Source organism: Rhinolophus sinicus, linkage group LG03 (assembly GCF_036562045.2).
Source record: "Rhinolophus sinicus isolate RSC01 linkage group LG03, ASM3656204v1, whole genome shotgun sequence".
Lineage (NCBI taxonomy): Eukaryota > Metazoa > Chordata > Mammalia > Chiroptera > Rhinolophidae > Rhinolophus > Rhinolophus sinicus.
The window spans coordinates 153,509,365-153,527,510 of NC_133753.1; the positions used below are offsets into that span (position 1 = coordinate 153,509,365).

Below are 18,146 nucleotides of genomic sequence, written 5' to 3' on the forward strand. Positions count from 1 at the left end.
TGCTGAAAGGTTGACAAACGGTGAGGGCTGGTGTATAGTAGTTGAAAAATATCTGAGAAGGTTTGAGAATTTACACAGGTTTGAAGGATGATCAAATTTTAAGTTTTGTATAATAATGTTAAGTACAGGTGCCAGTATAAGACATGAAGTAATCATGGCAAGGATTGGTAATTTGAGAGAGAGATCTGTATGCCTGTCCAAATGGTGTACAAAGTTCCAAACCAATTATCCTTCCTTACCCAGTCTGCTTTGTCTGAACATCAATGGCATGGCTATTACTATCACTAGGAGTACAAAGACACATAAACTAACTGGTAAATTATATATTACATGTTTATTAATGGTACAACTTTGATGTAAAATTTACATTTTATGAAAAAAATCAAAAATATTTACAAAATTTTGTAAGATAGATTTGCATTGTTCTAATTACAACTCAAAGTAGTAAATAATTCTTAAAAACTCACATGTTAGAGTTCTGTGTTTACAAATTCTTGGTTAAACAGACAGCTACAAAGTTTATCACTATACATAAGCAAGAACCAGCTTGCTAAATACATTTCCCATTGAAAATCTACTGGTCTTTTTTTATACCATTAGTGGGTTTTTAAATGAAAAAAATATATAAACTCATATGGCTTCAAAATTGTAACCTGCACCCAATACAAATTTATTTATTGACACTTGTTATGAAGACTGTGGTAACTAAGAAAGTGCAGAAGTTTAACCATTTCACTAACTTGTACATTTTTAGGTAATACTTGATTAAAAACCAACATGGTGAATTGAATATAACAGTGTCTGAATTCCAATAATAAAATATTAACTGCTCAAAAGCAGTTTGACTGCAATGCAGTTACAGTTAGGATTCCAGTAAGGGACTGTAAATTGGCATTTTAGAAAGCACAATATAAGAGTTAGAATTTCTAATTTTGCTCACTATTTAGTAAAGATGAACATTTTAGCATATTGTCTTACGTATTACTGTAGTCAAATCTAAATTTAGAATTGGGCTAACACTGAATATATAAAAAAGCACATATTGTGTTATATATATATATATATATATATATTGCTAATGAGATTTTCTGCTGTATTTAGTATATAGCAAGATGTTACATAAATGTCCAGTAGTAGGGATTTTATTTTCTGTAGTAGAGGTTTTATTTTCTGTAAAGCTTAACAGAACAATTAGTGGTTTTATATAAATTATCATATATATAACACAATTTATCACTTCTATGCAAAATGCAGGACACTGGTATTTATCCTTATAAATAAAATTCCCATCTGTAAATTATGAAACTTTGTCCAAAATATTTAATGCCTTCAATTAATCAGGATTTGCTATAAAGTTAAAGTTTTTACTATTTAATATTAGTTTAAGAAATGCTTAACCCAATCCATCACTTTAACTAATTGCCCTATTTTTAGCAGGTGGCAATTAAATAAGAATAGAAACATACGAATTGGTAATTTTTCCAGTCGTTGAAATGAAAACAAATGGCAGACTTCTCTAATGCCAAAAACAATCTTTTCTAAAATGTGTCCCTCACAAAATACTACAAAATTCATGGTCACAACACATTCAGTGAAACAAAAAGTGTACTTTCCACTGATAAACAGAGTGGAGGGAAATGCTAAATTCAGAGTTAAAGTTTCCAATTTGCCATTATAGTTTTTCAGAATTTGTTTTAAGATTTACATACTTTTGATAGGTTAAGGTCGAATATCTGAAAGTAATTTTTTTCCTTGTAAACATAAGCTATTAGGTATATTTCTCTTTCTAGTGGCTACCGTGTTTCATTAAAGAAGTGAGCCAGGGTTCTTAAGGATAATTATCCTTTAATTATTCTGATTTCCCTTCCTAATTCCAGCCAAAGTTATTTACAAAAATTGCAATTATGCTGTAAAAATGTTTGACCACCATAAGATTCTGAATAGGACATCCAGACTGAGAAAAAGTGAGGCACATTAATGAACACAAACTGGATAGGCACATTTCTGGTTTTTGTTATTGTTTTAAAAGGCACACATTATGCAATCCATATAAAAATAAATTAACTCTACAGCATTAATTCATCAAAACAATCACAACTTCTATAAAGTTACTAACTGCAGAAGTAAATCTCTCTGCTGTCTTTTGCAAGCTTATTTTAAAACACATTGCACTTGAGGATTAAAAAATCATATAAAACACCATTTACAGTTATATGTTTATAAGAATCAAATGATAAATTTTTTGCATACAACTCGGACTCTGGTCTGATTACCTTATGGCACATAACTCAATTTGATTGAGTGTTCTAAATTAACATTATCCAAAACATAGAATTCACGTTATGTTTATATCCATTCAATAGCAAACTTACGAAATTTCAAAACTATCTCTGACTCTAAAAATTTATGGAAAGCTAAATTATTTTGTGCTTGCTCTCCTCAAATTTTATGCCTGACATTACAATATAACCCCTTTTCTCAGTATAGACACTGAAGATAATTTAAAATTTCTACCTATGAGAACTTCGTTTTACTGAAAATCTGAATCAATGTGCTTCCTGAATATTGCAGTTGATTATTTACAGCGTTGAAAATCATTTCAGTGCTATTTCTTTCAATGACTCACTTCAAAGGTGCAATTTAATATTTGTAGTCAGCTCTCAACTATGTCTGTTTTAAAGGCATAATACAAGTTAGAATAGTGTTTGTAAAGGACAGATAATGCAGAATGGCAGGTCTCTACTACTCCCTTGAGCCAACCACTTTCCTAGGTCCATCAACAATCCGCCAGGTATCGTCCTGAAAAACACCAAGGAGACTTTTGCAATTACAATTTCAATGAAGTCAAAGGACTTTTGCTGTGGTTACAGGTACAGAACCCCAGTTCCCATCTGCTGTTTACAATACATCAGAATCAGATCCCAGCTGTTCAGCTATATTGACCATAGGTACTCTTTTCCAGGTGTGTCTCTCTACCTGGCACCTTGTACCAAAGATCAAAGAAAATTTTCCATGCCTTTAGATTAGAATACAAATGTTTCCCATGTGCATTAAAAGCTTGAAACCTCCCAACTTACCAGTGGCAAAGCGCTTCTTTACTAAGGAAAGCCTATAGCCAGTGCCTACAAGTTCAATATCCACTCCTGAGAGGGTACTTCCCTCGCTGAGGAATTGCACTGCAAGTGTTGTGGGTTTACTAGGTCCTTCTGAAAGATCAAATTTTGCTCTGAGGGACCCGGAACCTACAAGGAAAAGAATAAAGAACTTACATAGGGAAACACATTTCATAACAAAAAAAATCAAATGAGCAAGTAAGCTAAGCTACTGGGGGTGCCAAAAAAATGTACACAAATGGACACTTTAGTCAAAGTTGCTCAAGCAGTCATTCGCCGTAATCAGAAGTGTCTGGACGCTGATGGTAACCACTTTAATCACCTCTTGTAACTGCAGAAGTCAAACGTGACTTGTATTCATCTTTTGTTATTGGTATTGAGTATTACAATTTTAAGGTTTTTTTTTTTCCTTTTCTTAAAATGTGTACATTTTCTTGGCACCCTCTGCATTATCAGTCCCAAGCCAAATTCATGAAATGTGTACACTAAATGAATCATCATCCTGTTTCCAAATCAGACTTTATTGGTGGATCTGAATTTTCGTTAAGTAAATAATCTTAATCCATTCTTTTAACGTAATACAAATATCACAGGTGTTTGCTATTGAGATTCCTAAGCTACATGCATGAAAAGTGAATCAAAAGAGAAGGAAGTCAGTGAAAGTAGGTCAAAGGGAAGCCCTAGGAGGAATATGAGTAGGAATAAAGTCAAAAGGAAATGACCGCTGTACCATATCATGGGGGTGGGAGAAGAGCAAAAAGGGAAGACAGCTAAGATTAGGAAGAGCTACAGCAACATTACTATTTTCTAGTCACCTTTCTTTTTAAAATTTAACTGGTCTAACATGTGAAGTAGATATTTCTGAGGTGCTTTCTTTTCTATATAACCATTTATTCAACATACTTCATACCCAAGAGCATGGAAAAATACTAAACCAAATAATAATGATGAATATGATAAATGCCGTAAAAGAGCTCACAAAGCATGGGGCACAAAAGCACATAAAATGGTGGTGGGGGGTGATGGTGTGTATTTCAGGCAGAGGTAACTACAGGTATAGAGACTGGAGACCTGAGAAAGCGTGGTGCATTTCAGGGAACGGCATCTATACTAGAAGAGCTGGAGAACAGGAGGAGAGTGACGTAAGATGAGACTAGAATGTAGCAAGGAATAAGCTCTAAATATTTTTATATGCTGAGATAAAAAAAATAACTAAAGATAAGACAAAAACATTTCAGATGAGTGTTTTAGAAGAGGAGAGTGGCACAAGCTGCAAGGTAGGAAAACCAACTGAAAGTCAATAAAATAGTCTAGGACTCTAGGTGACAGGAAAAGGGGAAAAGAGGATCTGAACTAGGTGAAAGGAAAGGAAAGGAAAGCAGGAATGCACCTGTAAGATACTCAGGAGCTGGAAACAAGAGGTGAGAAAGGAGGAGTCTACTGGAGGTTACCAGGTTTCTGGTTTGGGAAAGTGGACAGATTTGCTACAGGAGTGACATTCTATGAATCCTTGCACGGAAGTTGAACATTAGAGAGAAATCTGGAAGAAAATATTTTAACACTGGTCCGCTCTATACTATTGTGTCTGGTCGAGATGAACTGCTGCCTAATTCTGAACCATTGTCCAAGCCCTCCTTAAACATCTACAATTGACACGCAATTCAATTCTGTGAAAGTTTGCCACAGGCTAAGAGCAGCCACCTTGGCAATCCTTAAGCTTCAGAATTACTTCCTGTCCCTCTCTGGGCAGAATGCCAGGATAGAAACAGATTTCTATTTTATAGTATTCAAATTTGGATATTTCTTTTTAAAGGCTGACCAAATCAAAACCACATTTATAGCATTTTTCCATTTCCTCACATAGACACCCTGATACCTGAATAGCAGAGGGAAACTATTAAAATAATCTGGTTAGAAAATCTGTCCTATTTTTGAGAAAACAAATTCCCTTGTTGGTATTTACAACAGCATAGTTTCATGAAATAGGGGGGAAAATACATCCTTTTCTTCCTTGCTAACTGGTTTTAAACCCTCAATTCAAGCAGGATTTCTGGCTTATTTCCAGTTTCAACTAGAAATTTCAGTTTTGTTCCCCCAAAAGCCATATAGCTACGTTAAAACTCAGTAGTCAGCCACCTGAAAATAAGCAACCAAACAGGCGCAGTAGATTAGCTTGATTATTTTACCCAATGTGTGGTTCTCTAGTAAAAGTCTGATTCAGCATGGCAGGTATAAATGAACAGACAATACAGATATGCTTCTGGTCCTTTATGCAGAAATACCTAGAGAAAAACTGATAATGTTTTATATGTTTTGATCACATTATGCTTAAAATGTTCAAAACAGAAAAAACTCTGCAAAACTTGAAAAACTGAAAAAACTACTTGGTAAGAAAAGTTACTGGAGGTTAATTAGGCATTCAAATGAGGGCAGGATAATTCTTTAAGAGAAAATGCAATTAATGTTAAACACTTGACTGTCCCAGGAATTGTATTCTAAATTGAGTCAGGGGACATACTAGGAGCGATCAGCTAGCACCTTTTCCTATGCACTGAGAACACAGAAGCAGACTTGGTGGGAAGAGGCAATTACTTGCTTCTTCTTAAAAAAATTATCACAGAATTGAAGGTTGTTGGCTAGTTGTTTTTTTTTCATACACTATGGTATAAGCTTTCATAGATAAATTAGATGTCATTTCAGTGCTGATGGTTAGTTTTAATAAGGGGCAATGACCAGGAAAGTTTCCCTTAAGGAAGATAAGAGTAGGCAAGGGGGTTTGTGAGTTTCAAGTGTATAATTCTGTAATAAATCACCTGTACACTGCACTGTGTGCTCACTACCCAAAGTCTAGTCTCCTTCCATCACCATACATTTGAGCCACACCTCTCTTCCCCTCTGGTAACCACTATACTGTTGTCTGTCTGAGTTGGTTTTGTGTGCTCGTTTGTTGCTTTGTTTTACATCCTACATATGAGTGAAATCATATAGTTCTTGTTTTTTCCCATCTGACTTATTTCACTTAGCATGATACTCAAGATCCCTCCATGCTGTTGCAAATGGCGGTTATTTCATCCTTATGGCTGGGTAGTAGTCCATTGTGTATATGTACCACATCTTCTTTATCCAATCATCTACAGATTGTTTCCATTTCTTAGCTACTATGAAAAATGTTGCAATGAACATAGGGATACAAGTATCTTTACAAATAAATGTTTTCAAATTTTGGGGGTAGATACCCAGAAGAATAACTGCTGGGTCGTATGGTAGCTCTATTTTTAATTTTTTGAGGAACCTCCTACTGTTTTCCATAGTGGCTGCACCAATTTACATTCCCACCAGCAGTATCTAAGGGTTCCTTTTTCTTCACAGCCTCTCCGACACTTGCTATTTCTTGTCTTGTTGATAACAGCCATTCTAACAGGTGTGAGACAGGAGCTCACTGTGGTTTGGATTTGCATTTCCCTTATAGCTAGTGAGGTTGAGTATCTTTTCATACATCTGCTGGTCATTTGTATATTTTCTTGGGAAAGATGTTCAGATCCTCTGCCCATTTTTTAATTGGACTGTTTATTTGTGTTGAGTTGTATGAGTTCTTTATATATTTTGCACATTAGCCCCTTATTGGAGGTATTGTTTGCAAATATCTTCTCCCATTCAGTTGGCTGCTTTTTTGTTTTGATAATGGTTTCTTATGCTGTACAGAAGCTTTTTAGTTTGATATAGTCCCCTTCATTTATTTTTGCTTTTATTTCGCAAGGGGGCTTTTTAAAGCCTGGAAGCTTCTACATGATTTCTGGGAGACTAAAGAGTGTGTTAAATCAGTTTCAATTAGTTATCTAGCTGGAATAGACAGTACTACTTCTTTATATTAGGTATTTTCTCTTAATGTTAGTATGTGAACATTAGCATTTAGTTTTTATAAAGTTAGAGCAAAACACTTTTCTTACAGAGAAAGCACATTCAATCTAGAGGGGAAAAAATATGTTCCGAATCTGAACTGGTCCACTCTTATTTAAGGGATGAACTTCCACCTAGTGGTCAATTCTAGAACTGAAGGCATGAAATTCCAGGAGAAAACTTTCTATAAACATGCCTTCTATAAACATGCCTTTAAAAAAATCCCTTTCAGTGACATCACATAGTAAACAAAAGCAGGCACACACTTACCTCCATTTTCTGATTTTTCAGAAACACCAGACAGTTTCCAAAAGGCTTTCATCTGTTCTGCATTCCTATAATCACAAATATCTTCAGATTAAATGACTAGTATTATATTTTATACATGGAGGGCACTCAATAAATAAATGCATTTTAAATATTTTGCTAGAACAACTAGAGTGCTAAATTTATTTCAAATATCACCTAGTGAAAATGTTTATGATATAATATAAATATAATGCTATATCTTTCTCAACAAATGGAATTTTACCAAATTACGTAATCCTTCTCTTTCCCACTGGTCAGAGAAAGAAAAACAATGTACCGGTGACAGTTCCTTCATTACTCAAGAACACACTTTTATTACTGCATGGTTAGAGTCTATACTAATATCAATAGAGAGGACGAGAGGTAGGTAAGAGATGGGAGTAATTAATACTACTAAACACTAATCAATCGGATAAGTATTCCTATAGATGTGCCAGATGCTATATTTAACCCTGATAAAATACTTACAATCTTTATTTTTTAAATGAAAAACAACAAAAAAATGTTTGGATAGGCTAAACAATTTGCCTAAGGGTAAAGTTGTCTTCAATGATTCAAGTGTGCGTGTTGACAGCAAAACTAGTTTTGTTTACTTTGGATTACGGCTACTGTGGCTGGACTAGTAAAATGAACAAATTTTTATAGCATGGTTTCTATGGAAAAATACACTAAAACTTTTCAAACATATGACAACTTTCAGAAGTTAGGCTCTCAAAGTTGGAGTTAAAACAGAAATTTCATAGGAATTCAGAAATCGACTCATTTACCATATTGCAGGAGGCAGGGACTGCATGTTTGTGACCCCTCCATCCACTGGGACCACCACCTGTATGTTGGAAAGCACACTCGGTGCCACCATCGCTTCTGGGTTGTACTTGTAATCCACTCGAAGATCTGTGGTGCCAGCAGTACATTTCCAATAGGTTGCAAGATTTAGAGGAGTGGACTGAATACCATTTGATGACACCTTTAACAAGAAAAACAATTATTTGGCCTGAAAAGTAAAAAAGTCATGTTAATGACATGTACACTTGAATACAGGAGTTCACAGAATCAAAAATAAATGAAGGAGCTGTCTTTTTCTAGGCAGAGCTCATCTCAAAAGATTAAGAGTCACTCTCAAAAAGTTTGGAGCTGGAATTACCTACATCAAAATTTCCATGGTGTTTGTTTAAAATGCACATTCCCCTGGCTCCATATGCCAAAAATCTGAGTCAACAGCTTAGGTACAGGGCCCAGAATTCAGCCATGTTATCAAGTGCTTCTTATTTATGCATGTAACGTTTGAATACCTCTCAATAGTCTACGTAGAATTCTAAGATTCTTTCTGAATTACAAGAATTTAGATTTAAAACAGAAAAACAGATGAGTTACCATGAAGTTATGCAAGCCTGAAACTGGAATACTTCCAACTTCAAATGTCTAATTTTAATCACATGAACCATGGTAAATAGTACGATTTCTTCTAATTCTGTAGTTCCTTGCTCAAATGCTTCCTTTCCAATGAGACCTACTCTGATGACCCTGTTTAAATTTACATTGAAAATGCAATTTTCCATACCTTATTACACACACATTTTCCTTTTTCCATACTACTTATTTTGTAACATGATATTATTTACTTCTTATGTTTACTGTCTATCTCCCCATTCTACTCCCAGCAATTAGTAAACACTGAATAAATGTTTGTTGAATGAATGATGAATATTTGGAATAAATTTTAAGCCAACTTGAGTGGCAGCAGCACTTTTTTACTCTAAGTATTTATCTCCTAGAAACATAAGCCATTTTAATAAAACTACCCTATTAAAAATTCAAACAATACAGAAATATAAGAAACAGCAAATTTATCCCTTGGCATTCTTACTCCCCACTGTTAACATCCTGGTACATATCCTTCTAGACTTTTTAGTCATATGTAAACATGGCTCCATCTCATTCTTTTTAATGGCTATAATTCATTTAATCAATCTCTTCCTCTGTGGACGTGTATGTATTTAGGTGGTTTCCAAACAATGTGGTAGTGAATATCCTTTGTACCTTATCTTCTTTTTTCCCCCCATCTGTGTGATTTCTGGAAGTGGAATTGTTGAATTAAAGGTTACATCTATTCAATAATCTAATAGAATTGCCTTCTACGAGATTCTATTAAACTGTACTCCTATTAACAAGTGGTCACAACGCTCTTAACACAGCCATCTTTTTTATTTTTATCAATCTAAAGGGCTAAAACTGGTATGTCGTTGTCTGATGTTCACTGCCCTGACTGCTACCGACATGGAGCACCTTTGTGTAAGCTGTCGATTATTGAGTTATTCATATTTTTTTACTAATTTACAAGGGCTCTTTTGAGTAAGCCTATTGGTCTATCTTATGTATTATAAATACTTTCCCCTCAGATAAAATAATGATTCTGTTAAGGGTTTGTTTGAATCAAATATTTCATACACAAATTTATTTTTGTGTCAAATATCTCATTTTCTTCTTGTATGGCTTCTGGGTTTTGTACCATACTTAGAAAGGTCTTCCACACTTTAAGATTTAAAAATGTAATAAAAATAATACATACATATACATACACACGCACATAAATACATATATTCACCCATGATTTATTTTAGTTATCTTTATGGTTTCATTTATTATCATTAAACCTTTGACATATGTGTATTTTATTTTGGTTAAAGATGATGAGTTAGGGATTCAGCTTAATTTTTCTCCATATCTCTAGCCTGCCACTTCAATATCACTTAACGAAAAACTCATCATTTTCACATTGCCTTGAAGTGCTACTTTGTCAAATAAACAATTTTCCATTTATCCTTAGGTCTATTTCTGTATATTCTAATTTGTTCCATTTATCTGGCCATCTACTGCTGTGCCAGTTCCAAACTATTTTAGATACTGTCACCTTATAATAATTTTCCCATTAAAACATTACTCCACATTACTGTTTAAACCATTTCTTAACTCATTCTTCTAAGCTTTATTTTTCCAAAGAACTTGAAAATGACTTTCAAGTCTCCCAACACAAATACATAAACACTTCTACTGGGTTTCTGATCAGGATTACATTAAACTTTTAAGTCTTCCTTTGAATGAATCAAGTATTCCTTTCTAACTATATTCAAGTCAGTAGAGACTGTGTTATGTTTCTTCCTAGTTAGTTTCTTTACTGTGAATATTTTGCCCCATTCGTTTTTCTGTTTATTTCAAAAGCTACTAATTTTTAAACTGACCACTGTACTAAATTCTCCTGTATCAAATAGATTTTCAGTTGATTCTCTTGAGTTTCCCAGGTATATAATATCACCAGTAAGTAACAACAATTTTGGTTCCTCCTTTCTAATATTTATTGCCGCTTATTTTATTCTCCTATCTAACTGTACTAACACATACTGAAAGATCTTATATGATAACAGAAATAACGGTTGTCTTTGCCATTCCTGACTTTGGCTGCCTGCTTTAGGTGTTTCATTATTAAGAACGATGCTGTTGGTCTTTTCAGGTTAAGGACACATTCATTTCTATTTACTCAGTATTTTAATCAAAAATAGATGATGAATTTGATCAAATTAGTCAAAATCTCTATAGGCTTATTAACAGATTTTCCGATTTTACAACATCCTTGCATTCCTGGAATGAACCTCATTTGGCCATGACATACTCATTTAATGTTATTTGTTAATGTTTTAATTTAGGATTTTTTTTCAATGACTCACCTGATACTTTAATACATCTACATTATAATAAGAAGCAGCTGGATTTTGCTCTGATAGTTTCTTGAGGTAGACAGTAACAGCTTGCATGTTCATCCAAAAATCTTTTGTGTTAGAATCACACTGTGATGGATCACTGCATGTATAAGAAATATTTTTGTTATTTTATTTGACTTTATCCTTTACCTATGTGTAGTAATTTGGTGACTTGGGAAAGACTAGTAGCAAGGAACCAAAAGGTAGGAAGAGGGAAAACTAAAAATAGGGGATAAAGAAAAAAACATAACAGAAGCTTGCCTGAAAGATGAGAAGATGGATAGTAGAGAGGGATTTAACAATAATTACCACCACCACCAAAAACAAAACAAAACACAGAAAGTTGTTCAATCATAAGAAATAATTTTGGTACTATCTTCAAATTAAATTATTATTGCTTCAAAGCAAAAGGAAAAATTTCTTAAAAAGAAATTTCACCTTCAAAACAAAAGTACACAAACCTGAATACAAGTTGTGCATTTGGAAGAATTTGCTCTAGTCTGCTGATATTTTTCACCCTGAAGCATAGCACAGCTGGAGATGGATTGCTCGTGAAAACTTTAATAATTCCACTTGGAAATGATATTGTCATGTCACCAGTGATCTTCACAATACACCTGAAATTGGGGATTTTGAAAAATTTTAGTAGTTTAAATTTAAAGCATATTTAGTTTAAAAAGGACTTTATATATATTATAATTATGAATAAATTTTTTCATCTTCATTATAAAAAAAAAATGATCCTGCGTGAAATGACATACTCAGTTAGCATCATCTTTCCCTAGAATTAAACTCCAAACACAAATGCAGGCACACTGAAAACGTCCCTCTACTTGTCGGCTGAACCCATCCCCTGGCAGTCCTGGAAGGTAACACTATCCCCAGTTGTAGCTACTTTCCCCTCCAGGCTCTACAAAATACTGGGCCTGACGCTGGCAGGGTAGATGTCCTCCTTGTTCCTCACTGACTCCTCCAACTCTAGATTCCTTCTTCAGTCCAAAAAACCTCCCACTTCTTTTGAAACTCATACCACTGAATTATACTACTCACTAGCTCATCCCTTCCAAGTCATCTTTAACATTCCCTTTTCATTTTCTGAAAATTTTAGCTTCTGACCCAGTGTGTGGAGTAGTAGTATAGTGATAGACCATTATATTTTCAGTGATTTCAATATCCACACAGATAATCCTTTCAATACTTTGGTCATCTTACCTGACAACTCTACTACATTCCCTAGTTCTTTTCATAACTTCAACCTTATTCCCTCTAACCTGCAATATTCCCACCCCATACTCACAACCAATGAGTTTACTTTAAATTTTACTGAGGAAATAAGAACCTTCTCATAACTCTCACTACAAAACTCCTAACCTACTTGACTCTGATGATCAATCAGTCTATGCACATAAGGCCAATCCCATCACTTTTGCACTGAAGCTCCTGTAACAAAGGACTTCACTCATGCAACTGTCCCCTCTCTTTCCTGCGGGTTCAATTTTTTCCCATAAATACTGGATTTTTCCCAACACAGACATGCTAAAACAAATCTAATCTTAAACACCAAAATTAATAAAAGTCTCCTTTGATTCTATCATCTCTCCTGTTACCCTATTTCTCTGCTTCCACTTGGAGCAAAACATCCTGAAAGAGTTAACTGTATTTGGAGAGAGCAAATGGAGACTATTATTTGCATCATCTCCTGCTCCTCAACTCCCTCCTAGCAGGCTTTTGTCTCCACCACTCTACTAAAATTGTTCTTGTGAAGGCAACCAATGACTTCCAAATTGCCAATGGTCACTTTTTCTTGACCTGTCAAGCAGCATCAGGTACAGCTGCATGCCTTCCTTCATGAAAGGATTTATTCAATCAGTTTCTAGGACACTGCTCTGCTGGTTCTTTCCTCACCTCTCTTGCTGCTTGCTGTCTCAAACTCTTTTGCTGGATCATTCTTATCTTCCTGTTTCCTAAACTGTGGAGACCAGGACTTAGTTCTCGTCAGATCTCTTCTCTACTCTCTAAGGCCCCTGGCTTTAAGTTATTATATACAAATTAATGACTACCAAGTATTTTATCTCTAGCTTGAACCTATGTCTTGAACTTCAGAATCATGAATTCAACTATCAACTCTACAATCTCACTAAGTTGTCTTAATAAGTACTTCACACTTAGCAATCTACTCTCTCAGCAAATCTTGATAATTGTTTTCAAAACATATTGAGAATCGCATTACTACTCACCATCTCATCTGCTAATACCGATACAGAAGTCACCGTCATCTCTTCCCTGGACTTCTGTGGTTAACTCTCTCTGCATCTACTCTGGCGCCCTCCAGTTTATTCTCTTATGTAGCAGCCACAGTGCTCTTTCAAAAACATGAGTAACCTCATCACTCCTCTGCTTAAAAGCCTCCACTGCCTTTGCACCTCACTTAAATTAATTCCAAACTTCTTATTGTCTACAATGCCCAACCTGATCTGGTCCCTCTACGGGTTTCTCTTTGACTGTGCTCCTCCTTGCTTACTTCTACTAGTGACATACGTGGTTCTTGCTGTTTCCTGACTATGCCAAGCATGCTTCTACCTCAGTCCCGTACACTCACTGGAATGCTCTTCTCTCAGGTACTTGTGTGACTTACTCCTCGATGTCCTTCAAACATCTGTTTACATTAACCTCCAAAAGGTTTTCTCTGATCATTCTATCTAAAATAGTAGCTGTCCATTGTAATTCTCCATCCCCTCACCATGGTCTATTTTTCTTCATAGCATATATCAATGACCCTACTTTGCATAACATTACTCATTCAGTATACATTCAGTCATCTAGTATTTGAGTGTGTACTATGTGCAAGACTTTAAGTGCTGAGGATACTTTAGTAAACAAAACCAAGTTCTCTCCTGAGCTTGCATTATTATGAGAGAAAACTAATTAATCAAAGAAACTATTTCTTTCCCAAAAATGCAAATTCATAACAGAGTCTTATACATAGGAAGCACTCAAATATTTGATGAATGAATGGACGTATGTTGAATGAATAATGTTGCATGAAAAGCAATGGTGGTCATTCACTCAAACATTTTCTTAAAATAAGGAGGTTAAACCAATCATTTTTCTCATATTCAACATGTATTCTAGGTGTCTCTTGCAAATGTCACACTTTTGCCAAAGACATCTATTGGTCCAAGATTCAGAGTTCTTTCTAGCCCCATCTAAATCATCCTGCTCAGTAGATACGTAAGGCAACTGATGTCATTGTGGTCAAAAAGCCTGAACAAGAATGTAAATAACCTGGGGAAAAAGCCATCACTACTGCTGGTTATAGTGACTTTTAAATTTGAAAGACAATCCCTATATGACTGTGTCTGATTGCAAAAGGCAGGTAAAGAAGTAATGAAAATCCTAATCTACAGAATCAAATATAACTCTTAAAAATTTACCACCAAGCCTTCGCCACCCCCAACACACACACACACACACACACACACACACACAGAGTCTTTTTAAAACTAACTTGGTGGGATCTGCTCCTTTAAAGTATGCATTGACAGATTCTGTAAGGGCAATTGCCACAGGTAAAGTGTCCTGATTTCCAAGGCTGACCGGGCTGGGACCTCGTGACACACCTAGAACACATACATTTCATTTGTTAAATCCTACAGAAAGACATTTATCAAATACCAAGACAGGTAGTTTCACAATGTTAGCTTTTCACAAATAACTCTATTACTGGTTTCAATGATGCCCCAAGTATAAATTTGGAGGTTAAAAAATATAGCATACAACAAATTGGAACATAATACAAAAGACAAAAAAATTAGGAAAACATATCACAGTGATTCTTCTTTTAAATGTAATAACACAGAAGGGTTGGGTTAAGGAATGTCAGAAGGAAAAAGCCCTTCACCTGAAGAGCTAAAATTACCAAAATATCGCTTCAAAAATCATTAAAATACTAAATTATTTCAGGTTCTACCAATCATATAGGTCAGTGCATTAAATGGATTTTTGTGTTTAAACTACTTCTATCCATTAGCTATTTCTAACTGAGCAGTGTAATGTTTCATATACTACTCATTCTTATAGTTCTCTTACCTCTTATTTGTCTAATGCTTGTATTATATTCCCACATTACCTTGCCTCAATAAATAACATTCCTGACATAAAGTTCATTCAGATAAGACACCTTTAAGTCAAATCATAATAAAGCATACTGTTTTAAAAGAATATAATGTAAACAAATTTAAATCCATGCATGTGTTCAGGTTTTGGGTTTTTTCTTTTTTCACATAAATAATCTGGTTTACTTCATAATAGAAAAACCCCTTCAAAATAGTGAAGGGGTTCTTTTTTCCCCCCTTTTCCCAGATATACTCTTCCCATTTATGCCTCACCACTATTGCTACTGATTGGAGAGTGGAGTGTCTCATTTAATATATAAAACCGTGTTTCCCCGAAAATAAGACCTAACTGGAAAATAAGCCCTAGCATGTTTTTCAGGATAACATCCCCTGACTATAAGCCCTAATGCATCTTTTGGAGCAAACGTTAACATAAAATCCGGTCTTATTTTCGGGGAAACACGGTAGGTGATGCAATTTGTAAAAATAAATCAACAGAATAATTATAATTCATTTTATTTAAACAATGAATAACCTAGATAAGCATACATCACTGAAATTTGAATGTATGCTTTTGATATATAAATGTTGCACAATGTTCATAGGCATTAGATATTTTTATTGCAGATTACCTATAGTGAAGGACTGAGTTACTTTTGAGATACCTGGAGGATTAATTCGGACAAAAATCAGTACTGGCTTTCTCGGCCTTACAACTAAACCTGACATCCTACAAATAGTGAAAAACATGTTTTTGTGAGGTTTAGAGGCCAGGAAGAGTTTGTGGTATTTGAAACTTTTGAAGGAATTTTGATTTAGAAGGTTCTGTAGAGTTAGAAAAATAGCTCAGTGACTAAAAATACATGGGAACAAGAACTGCTGTTTCTAGGCTACTGGGAAAAGTAACCCCCACCCCAAACAAGACAACTTAAAATTTCATATGAAAATTAAAAACTCAATATAAAAATTTATTCACAAAAATCACAACAGCTACTTTACTAGCCCCTAATATGTGCCAGACACTTTGCTGAGGAGGCATGAAAAAAATGTTGCCTTTTTGAACGTGGTTTTGCAAAGCAGGAGCACAGTTTGTTGGTAAGGGATGGGATGGACTGATGCAAGAACATGAAAATGAGCCTGAAGAAGTGTTTATGACCCAGAACAGGGCATGGAGAACCTTTAACTTCATCATTTTGGCTCTAAAAACTACTGGAAATGTTTAAGAGGAACATGATTAGGTTTTTCTTTTAGTAAGATCACACTGAACACAAGGTAGATTCTGGACCACAGAGAAAATTAGCTGGTGGCAGGGATTCCAGTTTAGATCAGGTGAGAATGGTGTACGTGAAAGATAAGGGCCTGACCAAGTGTCAGGAGTTTAGGGGACGTGTGTAAGAAAATGTTATGTGAAAAAGGCAGACTAAGTATAAATTCACTGATTACAACTATGCAAATACCTGTTTGTGTACTAGGGAAATTTCACTGTAAATCTAAATTCAATCAGCTTTTTGAAAAAATTATTGTTCTAAACTAAAGGGTCATTAGAAATTCAGGAAAGCATATTTTCAGAGCAAGATGAAGGCTATAATCTTTTACTAAAGAAAATCATAGTTTCTTAAATACGCAATTAGTTTTTTCCATTAAATAACCTACACATTTGGGTGTGTTCACACAGTCAGGGGTAACATTAATGTCTGCTACTGCTTTCACATAGAAAATCAAAATAAACCTACAAAGTTATTCTTTTCAATTATCCAATTTGGGCATATAAAATGAGAGTTCTTGAAATAGTTTCCTCATAAACTGTTAGGCCCACTATTCAAATATTGGCAAGTAGAGAAAAGTACTGAAAATTAGGCAAAAATTTCAAAATCCACTGACCATTTTGGCATATCCCCGTTTGTATTTCCTATTCCTTTCAAGATTATATTGCATACACATACTATAAAAAAATGTTTGACACAGGAAATATGTACTTAAGTCCTTAAAAAAGTCCAAATTTATATGACGAATGAATCATTTTCTAGAAATAAAAAATTCTTTGTATTCTTTATAAGGATAGTATACATTTCAATTTTGGTTTAATTGCTCCATATTTAAACAATTGTATGTTTTGAAAATGCAGACTATATATAGCATTGAGGGTAAGTAAGGGGTACCTTCCCATTACAGTCAACGGACATTTTTGTGAAATTCCTTTTGGCTCAGGAGTAAAAAACAAAGGGTCACTCCCAACTATTTCCTACCTCTGTGCCTCTAACTTCAGCTCACTATATGAATGGTTTTCATATGATAGCCTTTCCTCTGGTAGTTTAGGTATTGTCATTTTTTTTAACTGACACAGTCTTTCTGCTTCTTTTATAATCACTTTATCTCTGGTTCTCATAAATTTAGAGTTAAGATTTACTGATATTTCTCAATGTTGAGAGAAAAGCAGGGAGACGGAAGGTAATGCAAAAACACTATTTTATAATTGGGGATTTGATATCAATGGAGTCTCTACAGCAACTGGATATAATTAGTACAAAATTGAGATAGTTAAACCTTAGAGTTATTCTTGATTTCTGAGACACAATACATTGCTGGAAAAGGAAAAATTAAAGTATTTTAGATACACTTTAGGATCATTAGTTAACACATATATTTGCTTTCAATACAATACCTTGTGAAGTCTCACAGTGCTTTTCAATTTCAGAGAGTGTCCCAATCAAATTATCATCTTCTATCATATTTAAATAAAACAAAATATTGCAGGAAAAGAAAATTCTTTCAAGAAACAAGAGGAATCAAAAATTTATATCTAAACAAAGAGCTGAATATGCATAATAAAGAATTTTTTAGGTAGATTTAAAGAACCTTTGTTGTACAAATCCACATACATCTGCCTGCCTGTGTCATCACTGTCACCTACTTGTGGTTCTCCTATTGCCCACATTGGCTCAAACTAAAAACATATG

The 18,146-nt window shown here is 34.5% G+C and overlaps 1 protein-coding gene across 2 annotated transcripts in view; it reads right to left on the minus strand.

Moving 5' to 3' along the window:
- Positions 1–315: 315 nt before the first annotated feature.
- Positions 316–18,146, minus strand: part of FCHO2 (FCH and mu domain containing endocytic adaptor 2) — a 106,706-nt gene continuing 88,875 nt past the window's right edge. For both annotated transcript variants that reach the window (XM_074328841.1, XM_074328840.1), the window contains 7 exons: positions 14,583–14,694; positions 11,536–11,691; positions 11,042–11,174; positions 8,087–8,286; positions 7,281–7,345; positions 3,078–3,242; positions 316–2,799 (listed from right to left, as the gene is read on the minus strand). In XM_074328841.1, the coding sequence (XP_074184942.1) occupies positions 2,777–2,799; positions 3,078–3,242; positions 7,281–7,345; positions 8,087–8,286; positions 11,042–11,174; positions 11,536–11,691; positions 14,583–14,694 (854 nt within the window). In that variant the 3' untranslated portion in view covers positions 316–2,776. The remainder of the gene's footprint in view (positions 2,800–3,077; positions 3,243–7,280; positions 7,346–8,086; positions 8,287–11,041; positions 11,175–11,535; positions 11,692–14,582; positions 14,695–18,146) is intronic.